We start from the raw sequence: 25,699 nt of genomic DNA, 5'->3' as shown, positions 1-25,699 counted from the left end.
ATTGCATTTGAAAATAAGCATATTCCAATAAAAAAATGAATGGCTTTACCTTTAAAATAAGTGCAGTTTATAGTGAAAGTCATTAATATTTTAGTTTGTTTTATACATAGTTTTTATTCTATTTTCTGTCCTGAATATTGCTAAATTAAAAGCATTTTTAAGGGTGGGGGGGTAATATGATTCCTTCATGTTGTTTTAACACAATCAGTTATTAAGTGGATTGAACATAAAGCAATTAGGTTGTCCCCCAAATAAGTAAGAATTGTGTTATTTCAACTCATTTTAAATTATTTGATCAAGCAGCAAAAGTCATCTTTTGAGTGCAGTAATTCTATCATATGAAGTGCATTGATGATACTTCTACAGGTACTACATTAGATTTTTTTTTATGAAGATGTTGTATCCTTTTAATACATTTTTGCTGTTTCACAAACAGCATGTGTTTAAAATGTGTCTGTCCAAATACGTTATGCTTGTACGAATCAAACAGTGACCTTATTAAGAAGTTTTCGAGTGCAGGCAGCTAAACATGGAATGTATTTGTAGTAGAGACACAGGACTTTGTGTTCCTGTAATCTTGCTAAATACTTTAGTGGTGATGTGTAGAGAAACCCCTTTCATGTCACATTCACTTTAGCTCTGATCACGTCTTGAGCACAAACACACACTCACACAACAGCCCTGAAAAACTTGTGACATTAAACCTGTCTCCGCTAACAAAAACAAAACCATTATGAATTTATATGAGGTTTATTTCTGCAGTCAGAGGTGTAAAGTTTAGAGGAAGTTTTGATTTAGAAATTTGGAAGTGGGAGGATGACATATGATTCTGTTAATGCTGCTTTTAGGATCTGAGAACTTTGTGGACAAATATAGTTATGTTTACGTATGCATAGGTACAGGAAATTTGACCAAAGTAAGTATTGTTTCTTGAACTCTGCACAAAATATTAATAAGGAAGCTAAAGACAGTTGGGTTTGTTATTGGATGAGAGTAGAGACTTGTTTCTTTAAACGCTTTTGTTTCAACCTATTATGGGTGATGCATTTCTGACCTCAGACCCAACTAATTTTTGCAATTCTCCAGCTGTGATTCTTGGATTCTTACATTTTTGGGCCACTTCCTGATGAAGTTTAAAAACAGACGCATTATTCAATTATTACACTTAAAGGTCCCTTGAAGTGCTTTAAAATGTGTATTATTTTATTAGAAAGTTTATAGTAGCTCCTCCCCTTTATTAAAAACAGCCAATAGAGCTTTTTTAATCTCTCTCTTATTTAATCACAGCTCTGCCAGTAAGAGTGGTTGAATTAATGTGCATTAAATGAGAACCAAACGAGAAGTGTCTTGATTATGTCGACACACGTCAGATACTAGAGAGCATTTAATTGGTCAAGATTTGAAAAGAAACATGAGAAATATGATGTGACTTAAAAAAAAAAAATTACATCTTTGAGATATCCGTAAGACTAACATACTGATACTAACATCTAAAGAACCTTATTGTAATTTCACGGGACCTATAAAGCCAATTTATGCTGTTGTAGGTTGCAGAGTCGCATATCCTTTGCCAAAACCCTGATGTGGAACATCTATGGCCCAAGAGCTGTGACTGGTTGGCTTGATGGTGGTGACAAGTGTGGGCGAGCAGAGAGCTCCCGAAGCATACTTTAGTTGTAGGTTCACTTTAACATAACTTAACTTTACACCAAAACACTAGCAAATAATCTCAATAAATGCTCACAATGGCATTGCTTGAGGCTGATTTATACTTCTGCGTCAAACGCATGCATATGCTCCTGCGCAATGATGCATTGCACAAGCTCTGTAATTGGTCGGATTGGTAGCTGTTCTGAGTGTGGGCGGTGCTGAGAGCTTCGAGACCAATGAAGCGAATGTTTACTAGTGTCTAGTCCCGTGGAGGAGCTCCATATGGATATATACTATTGTTTTGTGTTTACCTTATGATTAAAGTTGTTGCACGTCTCTGAATGAGCGAGTTTTAGTTACTTGCACTTGTAAAGTAGCGTTTAGAGAAAACAACCCACCTGCAAAGAGACTCGAACCAGAGGAGCATAAAAACCCAGTCTTGTTCTGTAGGGAATGAAGTGTATTTTATTATTCAATGCCCTGATGGTGGAAATGGGCAGTTTTAACCATTCTTTTAACAGTTATTTTCAGCCACCTTCCATTTTGCGAAGCTCAAAAACATTTAGCCATAAATCACAGGTTATCTGGGGTTTTACCCAGTGTGATGAATGACTGAATTTAGCTTTTGTCTTTCCTCATATTTATAGCCCTTTAAAACAGGAGACCATGATTCAGCAGTTTTGTTGTCACCTACAAAAATTGATAACACTTTATAATAATGGCCAATTAGTTAATCCTAGTTTTTGCATTTGCATTTTTTTTTACTATTTACTATACTACTATATTTAATAACAAACAATTAGTAATCAATTTATTATAATATATATTCAACTTTATTAACGTCAGTTAATGTTGTTTGTTATGTTAGTTCATGTTTGTTCATTATGCGTTAACCTTTAACAAGCACAACTTTAGTTTTTGATATTAATGCTTAATAATGCATTTGTTAATGTTGAACTGTGATTAGTAAGTGCTAAATTACTAGTGGTGGCACTTGTGACAATACCTGTGATGGGGGAGACTAAATGGTCGTGTCTAGTTTCTTCTCGCAACTGCCTGTTTATGCTGTCTACATATTTGATCGAACATTTCACATAATTTACATTGAATTTTATTTGGGCAGAGTGAAAGCGTGAGACAGAGCAGAAAAGCATGTACAGGGCTTGAAATTGACTCTTTTACTTGATAGCACTTCAAAAATTTAGAAGCACTAACCAAAAATCAATGATCACCACTGCAAATTGTATAATAGCGTATTTATTGTATTTGAAAACAACAATCAGGACTAACAACAATCAGAAACAACTATCGAAGTAATTCTTTGATGACTTTTTGCGCAATAATTCCAAAATTAATGTCTAATAATTTAAATTTTTTAATGATGACTATGATGACAATGATACTAAAAAATAACAATTCTCATGATCATGCTCCCTTAAATGTGCTTGAATGTGAGTTATCTGCTATATTATCTGCTATAAGTCATACTGTTACATTGTGAAAATTAAATCTATGGTTTGCAGTTTGCAGTAAACAAAAATGAAGCATTGCAGTAAGAAATATTTATGTTGCATTATTGTTTTTTATATACATGTCAATTTAATAAACAAATAATATTTCTGCTACAAAACAAACAAAATACTATAATAAATCATTCATTTTAATGCTGAAAGCTGCAAAGCAGTCACCAGTAACTAAAAAGAAAAATAATATACATCTCAAGAAAGATTAAACAAAAGAAAGGAAGTCTCACTTCTGCCACTCTTTAAAAGTTTTGGTTTGGGTTTGTGCAATTTTAAATGCTCAGTCTCATTATGCTCTGATTTACATTTTTCTGTGTTTGTGAAAAAAAAAAAAAAAAAACAGGCGAGCAAGCCGACCCAATATATAAGCAGGCAGAGCTGGATTCTCGCGATGACCACCTGCGCAGTACCGTTTTTTGACATGTGCTGCAGTTTCACTTTAAACTTAAAGGCGAGCTTCTTTGGCGATGATGTTTAGTGTTAAATTCTACATTTAGCGGACATTTGCACTAAACATGCAGTGAATGCAGCACATCGAGATTCGGGCCATCAAAAAAGCTGATCCTCTCAGGGTCTTTCTGCACTCTCTCCGAAAGCACTCGATTGATCTCGGCATTCACACAGCATGATCAATCTCATCAGCGCCATTATTTGTAACTTTGGGTGGGTTTGCAAACCTGTGTACTTTTCATCGCGTCTTCCTCAAACTTCCTCAAATGCAAAGCCGTTTTCATTACCCATGATCACAAAAGCTCTGTTATCTGACAGCGTAAAGCCTTGAGTGATTGACAGCTAATTTGAATCAATATAACGGCAAAAAAAGACCGATTCAGCACGTTTTTAGAAAAAAAATCAACAGTCGCACTACAACCATTATATGCAGTCGCACAAATGCTCCAAAATATATTATAAGGTCGCATAGATTAAATTCCAAAATGGTCTTAATTTTGAGCGCTTCATGCCGTTATGTAAATAAGATTTTACATACGGCTATTTAGCTGTTTAAAAGTTGTGATCTGGCTCTATAAAAAATGTAAAGTAACTTGACTTCAAGGGCGGGCGCCCCCCCTTATATAATCATAGGGGAAACACGGGGTTTTGTTTTTGTGAATTGTGAGGGCATTCCATAGGTTTTCATTGTTTTTATACTGCAAAACTGTAATTTCTACTTTCAGAAAACAACAACGACAACTCATTTTGTATGATTTAAAAGACTTTTAGAAATTGGGGACATCAATAATGTCCTCATAATTCACCATCTCCATCTAAAACCAGTGTCATTCTCATGTCATTACCCACAATTACCACATGTCAAAAACACACACACAATCATTTATTTTCAACACACTTAAATGTATAAATACGAGCAGAGATTTTTTTATATGTTACGCAAAATGCTTCTTTTTTTTTCACAGCATACTTAGTTCATATTTACCAAGCATGTCAATATAAATGGAGGTCTATATACGGTATGTTTTTCTGTGATTGATGGAGACTGTCTTCGGATTGAGAAGTCAGTATATGGTTAGATCAACAAGTTTTTTTCTTCTCTCAGCTGGCGTCATGATCACTGTGGTCTGGCTAACTTCCTTTAAACTTTGTTTCTAGCTTTGTTCCTTTTCATCTTGTTGAATGATCGTCTGTCATCCTGTCAAGTCAGATACTTTTCGAGAAAGATAATGGAAACATTGTTACTCAACCAGTCTCCAGCAGACTCTAGTTGATTCAGTAAATCATGTCATTTTGACAACAGTGTGAGGTGAAGACGGTATACTCTAATAATCCTCGTTCCTATTTAAGAGTCACTTTAAATAATTTACAGAAGATCCAGCTCTGTACTTCTACTATTATTTGTTACTTTCTACATTAGTGGTGCATTTTGGAAAACCATCGTTAGCCAACTAAGGTCGCAAGTTTCATTGTTAAAAACATAGTTTGGTGATTTAGTGATTTGGTGTCATTGCAACGAACATTCGCAAACTACGTTGCAAACTTGTACGCTTGCAACTACACCTCTAGAGCTGTAGTTAGAAGCCTAGTCCCTGTGTTCTGTTCCCAATTATCCCCCCTATATTCCTTTCAAATGTTCCAACTTTTAAACTTGCAATGATTTAAAAAAAAAAAACATTAAAGTCATCTCTCTTTGGTGTGATTTGCTTTCAAAGTATTTTTACAGTTCAGTTTTAGCAAATATTTATTTTTTTATTTTTTTGACAATTGCACTCCCTTTGCAGTGCACTTTGAAATCATTTATGCCATTTTGAACGCAGCCATGGCTCATGACGAAAGCTATAGGTGACCTATTATTTTAAAGCTGAATTTACATCTCCAACGCTAGTAAAAAACAAAAATATATCATACGTTAATGGTTTTAATTGAAAGCTTATTTATTAAGAAATGTGTCTGTACTGTAGGCCTATATGACTTGGACCTGTTGGTTTGAACATTTCTGCAGTGGTTTGAATTTCAAATTGTACTTAAAATTATATTAATAAAATAAAAAATAAATAAACAGCATCCTACAAGATAATAATATGTTATAATACTACTTAATAATAATAATAATAATAATAATAATAATAATAATAAAGTTACAACCACTAATGATTTATATATGAGATAACAGTTAAGTGGTTTTATGTTTTATAATAGAATATGAAAAAGGAAAAAGGAAACGTAGGCCTATACAGGTATGTGCCGTTCAATTAATATGGAAAGCGAGTGCATGTTTATACCAAAACTAATATTGGATTTTTTTAAATACATGTGCGAGAAAAACAATATAATTTGCAGGAAAAATTCTGAGTTTTTTTTCCAAAGAAGTTGTTACTTCACCCCGTTTAGAGCATCGTTATTGGGCATTTTACGTTCTAATTAATAACGTTCTAGACTGTTTGATAAGATTATCTTCTTTATAAGCAGAGCTCTTATTCAACTCAATATACATTCTATTCAGACCATTTAGTTGAACAAATTTTAGTCAATTTAATGTAGATTCTCTTTAGTTAATTTACATGTAATTTTCATTTTATCCAGTACATTTATAAATTGTCTTTTCCATTAAAAATTTGAAGAAACATAATTATCTTCATTCTTCGTTCTACGTTTAGTGTAAGGGCGTCAATTCTGTAGACAGCTTAAGATTCTGATCAAGAAAATGACATTAAGTTAAGATTCTGTTGAATTTCGTAAGTATTTTGTTTGTTTAATTTACATTATAGTTAAGATAAGTTGACATGATATGAGTCTGTTCTGTTTATTGAAGATTTCATTTCTATTCAGGTCAATTTAATACAATTCTATTTGGTTCATTTGCATTGAGTTGCTTTCTGTTCAAGAATATTTTATTTCATGCATATTCATATTCAGTATTTTAGTAAGATTTTATTCACTTTAGTATATATTCAGTTCAATTTATTTAAATCTATTCAAAACAATTAAATTTAGACATATTCTATTCTATTAAATTGCTTAATTAATTGATTAATTAATTATTAATTTTTTTTCCCCGTTTAGTATTTTCCTTTAGTTTTGCTCAATTCAGTTACATGCTGTTTGGACTATTTACTTAGATTGTATTCAGTAAAGTGTTTTTGATCAAAGTATACTATTGAGTTAAACTCTACTTACATCTGATTTTATAAGATTTTGTTCTACTTTATTTGTTTATATTTGATTTGGTGCATTTCAAGGTTCTAATCAGTTTTCTAGTCTATTATGAATATCCAGTCAGTATTTAAAAAGTCATATGCTTGATATATGCAAATCAAGGCCATATTCTAATCAAAATGTTAAAGGGACAACAAAAATCTACCATTTAATCATCCTCAAGTGGTTTCAAACATTTTATCGAACACAGAAAATATTTAGAAGAAAGCTAAAAACCAGTTTTCTTCAATATGTCTTTTTTTGTGTTCAACAAAAGAAAGTAAGTCAAACAGCTTTGCAACAAATAGAGAATGAGTAAATCATGACAGAATTTTCTGTTTTTGGTAAACTATTTCTTTAATCCAGGCTTTGCAGAAGTACTGTATAAGTCTTCAAACCTGACAACCCAAGATTAATATCAAAACTAATACAGATTAAAATGTATACTTTGTAACAGAATGAGTATAACAGAATGACACACCAATCAAGATAAACCTGATGTTATCCAGTGCACTGATAGAAATGATTCAAAGATGATTCCTTGGTTTTACTACATTTTTTTTCACATTAAGTAGTTGTAAACGATTTATTTGGGCTGAATTTAAACAAACAAATTAAGTTGAATATTACTGAATTAAATTTGTTTAAATTCAACCCATTTGTTGTTTGTAACAATTTTGCAGAAATCATTTTTTTCAGTGTGTAAAGAATCACCACAAGTCAACAATTTCTATTATAAGGACTCCTGGTTCATTTTTGAGTACAGTCTACTCTAGTCCTGTTGTGTTCAGTATTTATCCAGTGTATTGCGAATCTTGTCATGGCTGCGTCATGTACTGTGTGTAGTTTGTCATTTCTCCCGCACAGGGCAGATGGCAAACTCTCCAGATCTGAAGCTCGCGGCAGATGGAGCTGCTCTGCATTCCTGTTCAATTTGTTCCATTAAATGAAAAGCCAGCTCACTGATTAATAAACCATAACGTAACTGCAGACATTACTTTACCTCAACACCCCCCGGTGTGTGCGATTTCTATTTTAGGCAACTTGCATCACATTCTAAGAATAGCCCACATGCAAACTCCTGCAAGGACGTCCTCATCACTCTTGCTGGTCTTCATACCCGCAGGTGTTTGAGGAAGGGCAGAAAGATAAGTGTATCATTCTTTCATGTACTGAATGAAGTGTGCAGGCTGTTGTGTAGTGCACCGCTGACAGTTTGACATTTACACATGACTTGGTGTTTCTAAGCTGAGCGTGAAATGCACAGCAATTATTGACTGAAGCCACTTCTTCAGAGAGCTGAGAAGTTGAAGATGCTGCTGGGTCAGAGGTGATACAGTGGATCTTTGGGTTCATTTCGGATTATTTCGGGAAGACTTGAGAAGAAGTGAGCATTGCACCTCTTTTATTTGCATACAATGCATTAAAGACAACATAAGTTACTCATTTTAATTTCAAACTCAACATACAAATTGCTTGCAACAATTTTGCAGAAATCCCTTTATTAATCTGGGGTCGCCACAGCGGATTATATATATATATATAGTTTTAATAACTCATGTCTAATAATTGATTTATTTTATCTTTGCCATGATGACAGTACATAATATTTGACTAGATATTTTTCAACACTTTTGTACTGCTTAAAGTGACATTTAAAGGCTTAGCTAGGTTAATAAGGTTACCTAGGCAGGTTAGGGTAATTAGGCAAGTTATTGTATAACGATGGTTTCGGTAGTCTGTTGAAAAAAAATTTATCTTCAAGGGGCTAATAATTTTGTCCTCAATCATGTTTAAAAAAACAATAACTGCTTTTATTCTAGCCAAAATAAAATATATATACATACATATATTCACGCTCAGGAAAACACATTAAGCAAGGGCTTATTATGCAGTCCTGGCGCCATCTTGTGGATAGACAATGTCAACCGTCTTTGGCCGCCAACGAGCTGTCTCTCAGAAATTGTAAACATTTTAAAATAGGCACTATTCTTACAAATAAATTGCATAGTTGCAATCTAAACAACTACATTCTTGACTAAAAAAGCCTGAAAAGTACATTTTGTTGTCTAACAGCAGTAATATTTGTCAAACTGTTGCGTCTCTGCTTGTTGCTGGCTGTATGTGGGCGGAGTAATACACGGTGAAGGGTGAAGAGGCCTTTGTGTGATGTTACTGGCAAAATATTGCACGGCTATCAGCCAATCAGATTCAAGAACCAGACAGAACTGTTGCATATATTAGGGCTGTGCAATTAATCGAAAATCCGATTTTGGCTTCAAACGATTATGAAAAAGCATAAATCAAGATAAACGATTATTGCATCATATACTGCCCCATTTCCAGCTGAACACGTGTTGCTCTTAAAAGCGTGAAACAGCGCGTGCTTATGTGTGTGTGCAGCCAGAAGCATGCGGCCGGTCAGCATTAGGTCTCATTCGTACACTGAGATGAGCAGAGGAGTGCAGACATCTAAAGTCATCTTAACGTGAGTGCTTTAATGGTCAAATAGGTGTCAATCAATGTTAATAGGTGTTAATCAATCGGTGTTTAGTGATTATTTATATTAACCCTCATTTGTGTAATAAACAAAAGAGTTGAGGATCAGAAGACACGTGAAAGAGAAACCATTAAAGTGACAGCGCACTATTCTTGCTGCCGCCTTTTTTTTCACTATTAAACAAAACGAGAAAATCCCTCTCTGCTCTTGACTTGAGGATTTTTGTAGTTGAAGTGTTTTTCTTACAGTGAAGATGCTTAAAGCGCAGTTTGTTTCATATTTTAATTCTATTGTATTTATTTCTCTTTCCTTTGCAGGGTGGAAAATAACTGTATATATGAAGTTGAAGTCAGAATTATTAGCTCTCCTGAATATTAGAAACCCTTTTTCTGCCCAATTTCTGTTTAATGGAAAGAAGTTTTTTTTAACTTATTTCTGAACATAATAATTTTGATATCTCATTTCTAATTACTGATTTCTTTTATCTTTGCTATGATGACAGTACATAATAATTTTCTAGATATTTTTCAAAATACAAGCATTTAGATTAAAGTGACATTCAAAGGCTTTACTAGAGTAATTAGGCAAATCATTGTATAACAGTAGTTTCTTCTGCAGACAATCAAAAATATATTGCTTAAGGGTGCTAATAATATTGACCTTAAAATGGGTTTCAAAATATTTAAACCTGCTTTTATTCTAGCTAAAATAAAACAAATAAGCCTTTCTCCAGAAGAAAAAATATTATAGGAAATACTGTTAAAATTCCTTGCTCTGTTAAACATAATTTGGGAAATATTTATTTTAAAAAAAATTCTCAGGAGCGCTAATAATTTTGACTTCAACTGATAATTGTTTTGAATAATCGTGATTACAATTATGACCAAAATAATCGTGATTATGATTTTTCCCAAAATCGAGCAGCCCTAGCATATATACACACACACACACACACACACACACACACACACACACACACACACATATATATATATATATATATATATATATATATATATATATATATATATATATATGTGTGTGTGTGTGTGTGTGTGTGTGTGTATATATATGTGTGTGTGTGTGTGTGTGTGTATATATATATATATATATGTATATATAGTGTTTTAAAAAATATCTTATAAACTCACAGCAATCACGCTGTCACGGCAAAGATAAAATAAATCAGTTATTAGAAATGTGTTAAAAAATCTTCTCTCCAATGAACAGAAATTGGGGGAAAAATAAACAGGGAGGCTAATAATTTAGGGGACTAATAATTCTGACTTCATATGTACTCATTAACTATTCGATAACTAATCCTGGATTGTGGTATTCTGAAGAAGTTTGTGTTGAAACGCAGCATACAAATATGGAACAACTGTTTAGTGAATTCCCCTTACTGTTTCAGGATCAATAGCGTCAGAGGTTGTTTTGCAGAAGATGAAGCACTTTACTGTGGTAATATTAAAATAGAAATGAGGTCAGATTGAAAAAAGTGTGTGTGTTGTGAACCTTTTGTGAACCCCGTCTAATGGTGGAGGAACAGCTGCGGAGTGAGACTTGTGCTGGTGTCAAAATCAAAGATCGGCCCAGAATCCATCTGCCTGTGCCCCACAATGCCCTGCTGTCACCCCTGGGATGCTATAAAACCTCTCTAATACCCCACTAACATTGACCACCTCTTACTGCTGGATATCTGGGTTCAGCTCCAGTTTGTAATAACGTTGTTAGCATAGGCTATTTAATGAAATTGTTTGGCCACAAATAAAATAAAAAAATCATATGACTCATATAATTGCCAATTAAAATATATTACAGTTTTCTTCTTCGAGCAGTAAATATAAAAAGGGACTGCTGGCCTTCAAAAATGACTTAAGATCAACTTGAGGATTATTTAATTGATGCTAAGATCTTGTGGACCATGTTTTTAGTCTGTTATTTACTCAAATATATTATAGTTAAATAGACTGAAGTGAATAAGTCATAGAAATAAAATCAAACATCAAATTGCTTCTTTTATTAAACAAGGAGTTACTGAACAAACCATGGTGCCTTTTTTAATGTATTAAGTTACAATTACAATTTTAAAAGATAAAATGATTGATCTGATGTTTTCATTCATTGATTTTTTTGATGGCTTAGTCCCTTTATTAATCCGGGGTCGACAAAGCGGAATGAACCGCCAACTTATCCAGCAAGTTTTTACGCAGTGGATGCCCTTCCAGCTGCAACCCATCCCTGGGAAACATCCACACACTCATTTATTCACTCTCATATACTATGGACAATTTAGCTTACCCAATTCACCTGTATCGCATGTCTTTGGACTGTGGGGGAAACCGAAGCACCCGGAGGAAACCCACGCGAACACAGGGAGAACATGCAAACTCCACACAGAAACGCCAACTGAGCCGAGGGTCGAACCAGCGACCCAGCGACCTTCTTGCTGTGAGGCAACAGCACTGCCTACTGCGCCACTGCTTCGCCCTTCATTTATGTTTATTTGGTGATATAACTAGTAAGAAAATAAGAATGAATGACATTTATACGCACTCCAAGAACATTTATGATTGAATTCCCTGATAAATTGGATGGAAATATTAAAGATGATTCTTTGTTTCTTATCAAAGTTAAAAACATCAAGCTTCTTTGTGATTATTGGAAGAAAGTATCAGTATATAATGTCTAGTGAAATTACATTTAAAAAAAATGAACTTATGATTTAACAGTTAATCTAAATGTTATTACATTTTAGATGAAACTAGAAGTTTCAATGGGTAAACAATTCACGGTCTTCTTAATTCTACATTTACTCAAGGCCAAACAGATGTTCTAAATCCAAACCAACTTTAAAAATGGCTTCTTTTCAGAGATCTGTGGAAAGATGAAGCAAATAAATTGGCACATGCAGGCACCTGAGAATAACAAGAGCTCTTGTCTCTTTCTCACTCTCTCTCTCCTCCCCATTACAGCAGAGGTGAATGACCTTCCACTCAACCTGTAATTACAAGGCATGCTTAATTGGCCCCATTAGGCACCCTTGATATGTTAATGTCTGACATACTCATTTGCATGATTGCTCCCCATTTCCCTTTCGATGACTATTGAGTTTGTGTACTATTTTAATGTTCTGTTCCTACTTTTCGTTCCACACATGACCCGGTTATGAATTCAGGACATATGTTCTGGGCAGAAAACCTCATTGTGTTCTTCTAAGTGGGATTGAGGCTTTAATATGACATACTGTAATGGAAGTTTCTCATTAATTGTCAGGTAAATAACAGCTCTGTTATTTTTTATTAGAAAATGAAGAGTTGAAACTAAACCTTATTGAAAAAGTCAATGTGTTCAAATCTTTAAAGGTTTTTTTTCAACTGAGGAATTAAAAACGCTTGACATTTTGACATAAAAGAGGTCATTATGCTAAAAAAAAAACATCTTGTAAGTTTCTACTTTTACATTTAGTCATTTAGCAGACTCTTTTCTCCGAAGTGACTTACAGTTGAGGAGGCATTGAGCAATTCAACAAGAAGAGGCGATACACACAAGATGTGTTAATTATACAAAGGAACTGAGTCTCGGTAAAAGTGTCCGATAGATGAAAGCAGGTTTTTGTGCTGGTGGTTTGTCAAGCCCTCTCACCTAAGGCAGGTGGGGGAGAGAAGAGTGGGTCCTGGTTTTGTTGACTGGGGCTTAGGCGATCACGGAAGAGATGGGTTTTAGTTGATGTTTAAATGATACTAGTGAATCAGCAGTCCGTGTGGAAATGGATCATTCCACCAACATGGGACATTGAATGAAAAGGTTTTATAATGTGGCTTTTAAATGCAAAATTTTCATAGTCTCATTAATGAGTCTCATGGACAAGAAGGACTTTTTATCTGAAATGTACAATAGACAGCGCCCTCTAGGGGATTTGTAACCTAAAATGTGCAATGAAATGTACCTGGAGCATCATATTTTTACTTTTTTGCAAAAGGTAAGGTTGAGACACATATTTACAATGTGCATGGCTTTAACAATGCTGTGCTGACTATTTTTTAACAACAGTAATTACACAAGTGTGACCAACTGTTATATTCCATGGCCACTATTCTCACTAATCTGTTATTAGAGATAATTTGAAATGTATGCAGTATTTGTGCAGTTTTAACCTAAATCACAGCAGCGTCCATTCATAAAGAATGCAGGCTGTTAAACATACAAGTACAAGTTTACATTAGTGGTCACAAAGCTGTCCTGAAAAAGTAGAACTCCACCCTACCCCGCTTTCCCAAAATAAGTCCATATCCCTTTTAATGCAAATAAAATGTGATCGCTTGTTTCTGGCCATGTGTTCTTCCCTGTGTAATGTAAGTAATGTTCTCTTTCACTCTCGTTCTCTTCCTCTGAGTGAACTGTTTTATATCTAGACAGAAGCACGAGTTCTGTTTTGGAAATATGTGAGGGTTGTGTCTGTGTGTCCAGCTTGGGGAAAACCCCTGATTGGATCTCAGAAGGAAATGGTGGGCTGGTTTGTGTACCACATGTTTAAAGGGTCCCGCAGCCCTGTGAACATCCACTGTTTCTTGTTTTGAATGACATTGTGGTATTCAAATAAGCGACATAAATGGAAAAGTGATCCAAACATAATGTTTGTGGAGTTTGATTTGCTGGAGCTGATTGTGTGAGGGATATCTTATTTGCACTTGGCTCTAAGGCCCCGTTTACACTAGTGCGTTTTAGTTTTAAAACGGCGTTTTAGAATGAAAACGATCCGCGTCCACACTCGCGTTTTACCCAGCGTTTCTGAACTGCTCTCCGTCCACACCAAAACGCTGAAAACGCACATCACGTGACCACACTCACACTCTCGGGCAAGCGCTGCAGCCCATATACCCAGATGAGAGCTCTGCTAGTCAGACTTCTCATCAAGCATCTCCCGCTGGATCTAATATCACTATATTTATTAAACGGGATATTTCATTTATCTTGTTGTCTTTATCTAACGACATATTCCCTTGTCTTTATCTAACGACTTTGGGCATTGGAATCTATTACTTGTTCTCAGGTAACGTGTTTTGGCTGAGAGCAAAGATAAGTTAATGATTAATGTTACCACGTACATTCTGTATATTGACTGATCGCTTGCCTTTATTTCCTATAATGTATAAGCTTATTGTATGTTATACTTTTATAATGGCCATTATCGATTATTAAAACTGATATTCAGCAAAAGAGAGGGTGTTTCGTATTTTCACTGAAATTGAAAGGAGGCAGTTGTTATCGGCTCCGTTTTGTTATAAATATCCACACAGTGAAGATGACGCTCATATATGCAGCACGACACCTCAACATTTCTGCTGTCTAAGTTGCTAATATTAAAATGAAAATAGGCAGTTCCTTAAATCATGTTTACATTTTATTGTTGAGAAAGTGAAACAACGAAGCCAGTGTGATGTGAATGAAGCTATAAAGTGCACTGTTCCCTTTGAAGATTTACCCGTGTCCTCAGTATAGTCTGTTTACCATATCAAACTGAGAAGAGACTGCAGCCTTGATCAAATTTGCGAAGTCTGAACTTACACGGAGAGAAAGCAGGACTGAACTGTGCGTGTTAGGCTGCTTAATATTCAGGAAAAGCCCCAATCAGAGAGGCGAACGTCTGCAGCCCCGCCTCCGTTTTCAGATGTCTCCGTTTTCCATCATCCACACTGAGACGGAGCAGCAGCGTTTCAGAATGAAAACGGCCTCTCCAGCGTTTTCGAAACGCTCCGTTTTCGGCGCTCGAGAACTCCGGCGTAGTGTGGACGGATGGCGTAACCGTAGCAAAACTTATGCGTTTTCAAACTAAAACGCATTAGTGTAAACGGGGCCTAAATAGATGATGCTTTTGTGAGGAAACCTGTGAGCATGGTTTGAAACAGATTTTTTTCTAGGTCATTTCAGTTGTAGGTGAACATATGAGGAACATTTACTAGTATTGCACATGGTTAGTAACTTGAACAAAAAAAAACTGAAAACTTAAAATATGATTTGGTAGCTGATTGCTGAAATTGTGACGCCTGAAAATGGCTATTTTTCCATTCAAAGATGCATACTAGATTTATGCGCACAAAACTGGAAAATTCCACAAAGGATTTGCAAAGAAAGCACTGTTTATATCTAACGAGTCAAAACTAACTAAAACATCACTTCCTGATAAACTGGCTACAGATATTAAAAAGAAAATTGGAAATTGCTGAGGTTGGAGAAGCCACTGTGGCTTTTTTTTTTTATATAAAACATAACTTGTGCCTCCAGTAGACAAAGTCAAATGCAATGAATGCAAGGTTGCAAGACCATTTTTTGGTCACTCAAGACCGTTCTGAGAGGTAATAATAATGCTGAAACATTTTGATGATGAACTTTGCCTAGGAGATTTTAAAATGACCAAAGAAATCTTAGAATGTCCATTAAAGCGGTCCCATTGCACCCATTTTTGTCATCACATGATCTGTTAAAACAAAGTCTCATGACATTATTTTGTTTTTGCTGAAATTTATTCAGAAAATGTATTTCCATTGTAGTTTATGCACATTTTTCTTAGCATTTATCTTACTCAGTTGTGTGCATAAGTTGTTTTTAAATCCACATTTTCAAAGTTTATGCGCATCTGCGTTTCTATTACACATCATTTATGAAATATTACCAACTTCACTTAAGAATAGGTGGATGAAAGCATAACTAATGTTATGGTAAGGTTTCCAAGCTTGATTGTCAATTAGAGGACAATCTGAATGTTTTAGCACACTCCATAGCAACAGAAAAGTATGCAATATGTAATACTGTATGTGGTATGAATGGAATTTAGATGCCTTGTTGTCATCATTACGACAACCAACCTGCATCAGCTTCACTTCCATTCATAAATCCTCTGCTATGGCCTCATTGAATACCTGTAACCTGTTCAAGTGTCTAAAAACAAATCTGAACATCCTGAAATCCTTTTAACTTGCTGGCAATTATCCACCTCACCCACTATATGTGTGTGATATGGCTATGCATTACGTTTACTTCATTGAAAGTTCGAGCTTTGTTTTGGTGAAGCTGCTAAAGCGAATCGCATGCCAGTATGGTTGTTTGGATCTCATCAGGACAGTGAGGTTGGCAATCATTCAGCCTGTGTAGTCATTAATGTGTGTTTGTTTGTTTCGCAGATGATGAAGAGGCACTTTCCTCCATAATGAAGGACTTGGCAGCTTTGCGCTTCTGCTACCACATCAAGAGCAACAACAGCAACAAGCCCAAGAGCAGAAGCCCGTCGTACAGACAGGTAATTATTACCCACAATGCACCAGTCAGCACCAGCTAACATTGTGTAGAGCTTAAGCATGGGCCTTGGCTAAAAATATCACAGTATTGTGATTACTGCTCTAAAATATGTTCGTTTTAAATGTCTTGGTAAAAAAAAAACATTATACACACTGTATTTTAGTTTAAGAAACGTTTCAAATATTTTGGATTAGTAAAACCAGTCAGGCCAAATAATCAAATAAATCATTGACCTTCATTAGTTTAAGAAACACAGATTTCTTTACAGCTTTAAAAGGCATCTTTCGGTAGCTTTCTTTTCTCTGGATATAAAGTAATCCACTGCACTTGTCAGGTTCATAGCATGCATAGATGTTGGTGTGTATGAGATTTGTTTTTAGATGTTTGCTGAATTGTGAGCTGACCAGTCAATTTTAATGTGGAAGCTTCTTTTCTGCTGGAGATACTGTTGCCCTAAAAAACGAAATAGAATAGTTGTAAACTTGCATATACCATTGGAATGGTACAACAAAAAAAAGTCAAAACCTGGACTTTTTCAAACCACAGTAAACATTGAAACCGGTTATCCTCCTATAGTAGAGCTGTACTGTTTTTTAAAGCAAAATGATTCTTTAGTGACAAGTCGGCTGACTGGCCTTAAGGAAAGAAATTGGACTGAATTTAGCCAGATCATATGTGTTTTGGATCTGTTCTGATTTGAACAAGAGTGATCTAGTCATGCAACTAATCATGCATTAGAATCAAAAACATTGAGAAAAAAAAGGTTTACTTTATTGTTGTCCTAACCTTTTTAAAATGACAATACTATCAAAATGATATATTATAATTATTTACTTATTTATTTATCTACTTATTGTACTGTATATAATGAACTGCACTGCTAAATAAACAAATAATATGTTTATAATATAATATAATATAATATAATATAATATAATATAATATAATATAATATAATATAATATAATATAATATAATATAATATAATATAATATAATATTCATATCTTGTCGGCTTAGTCCCTTTATTAATCTGGGGTCGCCACAGCAGAATGAACCGCCAACTTATCCAGCAAGTTTTTACGCAGCGGATGCCCTTCCAGCCGCAACCCATCTCTGGGAAACATCCACACACACATTCACACACTACGGACAATTAAGCCTACCCAATTCACCTGTACCGCATGTCTTTGGACTTTGGGGAGCACCCGGAGGAAACCCATGCAAAGGCGGGGAGAACATGCAAACTCCACACAGAAACGTCAACTGAGCCGAGGTTCGAACCAGTGACCTTCTTGCTGTGAGGCAACAGCACTACCTACTGCGCCACTGCCTCGCAATATAATATAATATAATATAATATAATATAATATAATATAATATAATTAATATAATATAATATAATACTTCCAGCTTGACCTTGTATAATCCCTGGCAGATCTGCACTGTTAGATAGAGTTTTAAACAGGATACAGCTGAGAGAGGCACTACTGTTAACATTTAACATCCGCTCCCTGTGCACTGTACTAAGTACTTTCAGTGCCTAAATTCTCATTACAATACTGTCACTCCACACCGGACACCAGTCAGACTCCAGATAAATGGCTGGCATGAGCTTTGTACACACACACACACACACACACACACACACACACACACACACACACACACACAAACTCACACACAAACATACATGCACAAACATGCACACTACTTCTGTCAAACTCTTGATTGTTTTATTTTACACACATTTACTACATTTCTTATCTCACATACACAAAATCCCAGAAGCAACTTTCCCATCTAACCACCCCATTATAATAGCTCTACCATAAGAGTATGGAGTACACAGTAGATTGGCATTCGTCTTGACAGGTAAAGCGGGTGTTTAATGAAGAAGCTCATGAACTTGCAGATTGCTTCTTATTTGAGTGTCTCTCTGCTCTCCTCACATGAGTGTTGTCGTGGTGTGGACGCTGTGACTGTAGACGGAGACTGTTCATTATCTGTGCCAGTGAAGCTCTGTGTGTCTCGAGGGAAGCGCTGAAGTTAATGCTGCAGCTAGATTCGCTGATTTCAGAACAGTAGGGGAGACCGCAGGCTTTTCTCTTTACCAGAGGCAGAGCAGTTTGAGCAGGAGTTGTGCTACAAGTCATTAGACTGAAAACTATTATGCTGTTTTATTTATCTGTGCTTGGTGATGTTTGGGTTATATTGATATGATAAAAGAAAATGTTTATTATTAAATGAAAAAGTTTCTTTGTTTTGCTTGTTTATTTTTTTAGATACTGCAAAGCTTAATAATTGAAAAATGTATCTAATAACATTTTAGCTTTAGTTTTATTATAATTTAGTTCAGGGTGACATGGAGGCACGGTCACCTCACAGCACGATGGTCGCTGGTTTGAGCCTCGGCTGGGTCAGTTGGCGTTTTTGTGTGGAGCTTGCATGTTCTCCCTGTGTTGACGTGTGTTTCCTCCCGGTGCTCCGGTTTCCCCCATAGTCCAAAGACATGTTGTACAGGTGAATTGGGTAGGCTAAAATTGTCTGTAGTGTATGAGTGAGAATAAGTGTGGATGGATGTTTCCCAGAGATGGGTTGCAGCAGGAAGGAATCCGCTGCTAAAAACATATGCTGGATAAGTTGGTGGTTCATTCCTCTGTGGCGACCCCAGATTAATAAAGGGACTAAGCCGAAAGGAAAATAATTTAATAATTTAGTTAATAACTTAATTTTTAAGTAATTATTATTAATAATAATAATTTTTATAATAATAATAATAATAATAATAATAATAATAATAATAATAATACATCATTTTATTCTGCTTTTGCAAAATGAAAGTGTACAGCAAACATTGAATGAACAAACAATAGACAATTAATTATTTACAATGGGAACCTTTAAAGATAAATTCCAATATAGATATAAATCTATTATTTAATTGACCTTTTTTGATTATAATGAACTGGAGTGCTTCTATTAATATTTTATTTTACCAAGCAATTTTTTATTTTATTCTGCACTGCAGAATAAAGTACAGCTAGCACTAAATATATGAACAATATACAACAGGTTTTTTTTACTTTATACTTACATTTTTTTAAATACTTTTACTAATACTTTTATATAATACTTAATATATTACTATCTTAATGAACGGATTATAATGACAACTATATTAGTACCCTCATGCTTAGTCTGTGCTAGCCTATCACCCATTATTGTTGTCTATTTATTTGTTTGTTTGTTTGTTTATTATCATTATTATTTATTAGTAAAAGTATTATTAATAAGTATTAGTAAAAGTATAATATTATTTTTTTAAGTATACAAGTAAAAAAGTACATTGGAAAAAAACAAACATTGTATATTGTTCATATATTCAGTGCTAGCTGTACTTTTATATATACAGTGCTCAGCATAATTGAGTACACCCCATTTTGAAAATGATTATTTTTATCCATTTCTCAGTAAGGCAATGTATTTTGGAGCATTTAAACAAAAACAGATTTATGAAATGAATATATTTATTAACATAATATTTTAGTCACCAATTAAATTTAGAAATTTAAGATTAAGTGTAAGCTAGTTTAAGATTTAGGGTGCAAAAACAAAACGAGGTTTCTTTAGGGATATATATATATATTTTTTTCCATGTTTTAATTTATAACAAGAATGCTTTCATTTTTTTTTTATCACATTTTATCATCTCTAACCTCTTTTAACATGGGAATGCTCCTAAAGGAAATAAAACATCCCACATGCCTGATTTTTATCAGTCAGAATGGTGGAAATCATTTTGAATAATACGCAAACATTTGCATTCCGTAAATGACTGTTGTTTTATGCACCTGCTAACCTAAGATTATCACGCTTGTTTAGTAAGTTCAGCAAATTCTCAGTATTTATATCTTCGCTTTAGCAATTAGAAGTATAAAATACCTTTTGAAGCCAAGTCTACAGATTTCAAAAATAATAAAATTGCTCATCAATGCCTAAAACACACAGGCTCCTGGTGATTTCTGGTTTTCTAGTAATTTAGTTTCCACTGAATTCTTTTCATGTTGTTGTTTTCTTCTCTCAGGATTTGCGGGTGAAGCTGGAGCATGAGCGTGAAAAACGGTGAGTCTCATTATTTCTGCAGCTCTCTATTCATCCGTCCGTCCCATATCTCGTTCCTCTCATCTGATCCCAGCTCTCGATACACAGTTTTAAGATCTCACGGAAAATATGCCAAGCTGCCCAAAAGAAGCAGAAGGTTCCTATAAAAGTATGCTGACATTTAGACGTTGCGTTTCACACTCGCTCTTTTACAGTTTGGCAGAGGAAAGAGGAGCCAAAGCCAAAGCGCTTGAGCTCAGTGGCACACCCTAATATTCATTCTCAGTGGCCTGTAGGTCATCCGTGCGCCCACACACTCAACCAGTCATTTCTTCCAGCATAACCCTGCCAACACGTGAGTCTGTGCAGAAGACGTCCACATGTGCTTCAGCAATCCCTCATGAGGCTACGCTTACCGTTAAGCATTTTCTTTCTTTTTTGTTTTTCAATTTTTGCTATGGTTACACCTACTTTAGTGTTTAGAGGGTCAAAAACATTTAGGTATTTTGAAAATATTGGAGAGCCTCATTTAGAATGACAATTGAAACCAAAACACTTATATTACATTCTGAAAGTGTGCACTTTTTTCGTTAAGAAAAACACTACCCGACAAAAGTCTTGTTGTCATGGATCCCAATTGTAAGAGCAACAAAAAATAATAAGACTTCTAGTTCATTATTTGGGAAAGTGGCAGAAGGTAGATTTTTCAGATGAATTATCTGTTGAACTGCATCCCAATCACCACAAATTTCGTTCTTTGCCATTTCAGGTGACTTTATTAATAAATTATTTGATTCATTGCAGAGATGTATGGATGCAGTCCTCCAGGCTCATGGGAGTCATATGCAATATTCAGTCTTTTTCCACTGCACCAAATCTTTATATTCTATACTGTACATTATTTCTGTTAAGTGACAAGACTTTTGTCTAAGCAAAGCCAGACCTTACTGTACAAAATAAATCATTAACTAAAGGCATGATCATATTTTATTTTGGTAAAATAAGCAAAATAAGCCTTTCATATAATGCACTTCTGATACCAAATGATCAACTAGAAGTCAAGTTATTGTTTGTTGTTCTTAAAACTTGGATAGGCGACAAGACTTTTTTCAGGTCATGTATACTAACAGAAGAGTATGCAAGCTTTAGGACGTTTTGCTTTTTTCGGTAACGGAATTTATTTTCTCAAGATTTAACAATCAAAAGTCTCTCATTTGAAACAAATGCAGTTATTTCGATAAATAGTTAAGCTACTTAATGTTGAAAATGTCACTGGATGATTGATTGTGCACGCATCTTGTCACATCATCTGAAACTGCATTTGTTTCAAACGAGAGACATTTGTTTTGTTTAAATTTGCCAAGACGATTATACACTTATATTGCATTTACATACATTTACATGATGTCAAAAGTGACTTACAGTTGAGGAGACATTCAACTAGAAAAAGGCAATACATGCAAGAAGTGCTAATTATGCAAAGGAACTCTTTTTGCTCAGAGAATTTAATGCTTTTTATTGAGAGAAAAGAGATTGTACGGGTGGTTTGTCAAACCCACTCTCTTGTGTTAAGCACACTTCATGAATACAAATTGTTTTTTAAGAGGTATGGAGTGATTGCTAGAAAGTGTCTGGTGCAAAACTGGTGTTTAAGTGTCGGTTAAAGTGTTGGAAATGAAAGAGTGTTTTCTACAGGTGGTTTGTCAAGCCCACTCTCTATTAGAGCCTTGTTGTTTATAATGAGTTCCATTATAACTTAAATTTAAATGTCACTTTTTTTTTGCTCCCAATACAGTTTAACAGTAGACTCGTGTTAATAAATACTCAACTATATTATATTTAGAGTTTTATTTAATAACTGTTTATATAGAGTTTTGTAATGTTGTAGCTACTTGTGGTAATTTTTAATACAGGTAACATTTAAAGGATTATACAATACAATTTATTAGTTGTTTATAATGAAAACCATAATAATTAGTTTTATTTAATGTCTGTTCATAGTTTTTCAGTCCACTTTTATAACTACTTTGATTGTTGTGCAGTGTAGATGGAAATCTTTTCTGAAACATATATTGGAAACGGCAGTGAGATTGGTTTTCCTTTTTAAAATGCCCTGTTTAAGCAAAACTGCACTTAATCTGAAATGGAAAAGGCTTTGTTTACAGGAAGAAAGTGAATTAACATTCATCTCAGTCAGTAACACAAAGCCTCTTTGCATGCTGAGAGAAGTCACACTTTTGCTCTTAAAGATGCTCAGTTGTGCCGCTCTGCCGTCTGTGTGAAAGTGTCTTTGTCGCAGGAAGTCGGCGCCGCGTCACTGGCTGAAAGAGGTGCCACTTTCACAGTTTTAATTGGCTGCTGGAACATTAAATCTTTGTTTTTAGTCCTTTTCTGTTCTGTTGTTTGTTTACAGAGAGATCAGACTTTATGAAGAGGTGATGGACCACTGTTAGATAACATATCCCGCAGGTCAGCTTTAGGAAACAGTCAGACAAAAAAACCTTGTAATGTAGTTTGCGGTTATGAAATGTTAGTTAACGTGGTTATGAAAACAGTGCATATGTTCATGGAAGGTTGCTTGTGGGTTGTAAACATTAAACATATCTATATATATATATATATATATATATATATATATATATATATATATATATATATATATATATATATATATATATATATATATATATATATATATATATATATATATATATTTATATAACCTAAAATTTCTGTCCTGCAATGTTTTGGGAGCAACATTTGTGTATTTTTACACAATGTAAGAATTTAATAAAATGTATTAGAAATAAAAACTTTACCAAAAAGCTAATAAACAGACCTTAATTATTGACATTTATTTAACATTTAGAATATTACAATGCAAAATATAACTTTTTTTTTTTTTTAGCTAATATTAGAATATTTTTAAAATATTGCAATAAAAGACCAGTAATTAAAAAATGCCTATATGCCTTATACCTATAGGTGTAACTAAACAATATGTAACATTTACATATCAGCAAAGTAATATCATGGTATCTTTTTCTCATTTTCTTTCATCATAAAATCCTAACATGCGTTAAACTGTCATAGGTACATATATCTCCATATCTCAAAGCACACATCATAAATCCACACACAGTAATAAAAAACTCATCAGAACAGACATTAGTTAGCAGACCAGCCTAGTTGGACGCATCAAGATCTTCTTCCTCTGGCAGCGACACTGAGTCAGGAAACGTAATGCCATGCCAAACACAGAGAGACGCGGCCAAACTGAGAGCTTATCTGTGCGTGCCGAGGAAGGAAAATCATCTCGTAGGCCACATCCTCCATTTTTCCAGCCTTCCGCTCGGATTTTCTTCAATCACTATCTCCCTCATCGGCCAGAGTAAACACGGCCATCGCTCAAACTTTCATCTACTGAAGATCTGACTTTTCAACCACACACAACTCATCTCTAATCAGCTGGATTTCACCCATGACCAACGTCCCCAGTTGAAGTCTTTCCTCAGGGTGTCTGCAGGGCCTTAAAGAGTCTTAATATGCCTTAAATTTCAAAAACAAAACTTTAGGCCTTAAAGTCTTAAATTCACTGAAATATTTTCTTGCTTGCCTTAAATAATTTTCAACAGGTCTTAATTTTTCTTTGTTTATGTAAAGCTACCCAATCGATCCAGCACATCCAATCACCAACTAGGGCTGCATGATATTGGAAAAATCTGACACTGCGATATATATTGCGACATGAATTTCACCAGATGATTTAAATAGCTTTATTTGGAGCAATTTCATTAACTTAGATTGTGGGTGATCAAGTCTATTTCAATGCAGTGCATCATAAAATCAAATAAATTACAAGCATACATAAATATGTCAGAGCAAAAATAAAAGTTATAAACGGTGCTCTGCGGTTTTCTGGACAGTCTAATAGTGTTCAAGTGCAGGATTTGAACAGTCAAACGTAAAATAACATGGTCATCGTTGTATAAACAATTTTTTAAAAATAAGAATATTTATTATTATCTTTATCTTTTAATCTTTAATAAAAAAAAATCTAATCCTGCGATGTTACTATTGCAGATACACACGTTGCGGTATTGATGCTCAAACGATACATTGCTGTATTTGCTTTATTATGAACAGAGCAAATCTCAGTTCATAATAGGCTTGGGCGGTATGTAAATTTTGATACTGTCAAACCTCCTCCCTATTTTACCTCGGTACACGGTATTACCGTGCATAATAAAAATGATGATGTAAGACCCCTTCATAACTAAATTCTTAACTACTATACCATTCCACTGTGCATCCATTTAGTTTTATTACATTTTTCTAAGTTTTTTTAAAAGTTATGTTGAAAAAAATATTTGTGTACAACTTGGGTCTGCTTGATTTGAAGCATTATTTAAAATATGTGGTTAAGAAGTTATTAATAAAAATAAAAATCTGCTGGGCTATTAAAAACAATCCTTAGCGTTTAGCCCTATGAATGTCTGAAATGTTATAATTGTTGGTCTTAAGTCTTAAATTGGACTTCATTTGACTCGCATAAGCCTCTGCAGATGAGAAACAATCAGCTGCTGTTATGTTGGAGATGCAAAAAATGCTGATTGTTGAGCTCAGAGTTTGTTAGTGGTTGATATGAAATAGATAGTTCTGTGACTGTGTAGTTAAAATTTTTATCAACTAGACTAAGAAACACCAAAAAGACAGCTATTCAACTTAAATGTTTAGTTAAAAAAGTTTAGCAGGACATGCTTTTCTTTTCCTTTAGTTTTAATCAAAATTTGGATCAACATCATCTCTTTAATTCAAATCAGTTTAAAATCCCAAAAAAGCCTACAGGGCTCAGCATAATTGAGTACATTAATATTTGAATTTAGAAAATTAATATTTTTATCCATTTCTCAATGAATATAGACAATGTATTTTAGTGCATTTAAACAAAACAGCTTTATTAATTAAACAGATATATT

General features: G+C 34.4%; 1 protein-coding gene across 1 annotated transcript in view; it reads left to right on the top strand.

Moving 5' to 3' along the window:
• The window catches only part of map3k22 (mitogen-activated protein kinase kinase kinase 22), a 119,306-nt gene that overhangs the window by 48,789 nt on the left and 44,818 nt on the right, over positions 1-25,699 (top strand). Inside the window, 2 exon segments of the mRNA NM_001423668.1 lie at positions 16,503-16,618; positions 20,704-20,741. Of these exon segments, the coding sequence (NP_001410597.1) occupies positions 16,503-16,618; positions 20,704-20,741 (154 nt within the window).

The sequence above is a fragment of the Danio rerio genome, chromosome 24, assembly GCF_052040795.2.
Source record: "Danio rerio strain M-AB ecotype USA chromosome 24, GRCz13ab, whole genome shotgun sequence".
Classification (NCBI taxonomy): Eukaryota; Metazoa; Chordata; class Actinopteri; order Cypriniformes; family Danionidae; genus Danio; species Danio rerio.
Note: the sequence above shows the minus strand (reverse complement) of the source record. Positions and strands in the feature narration are given on the sequence as shown.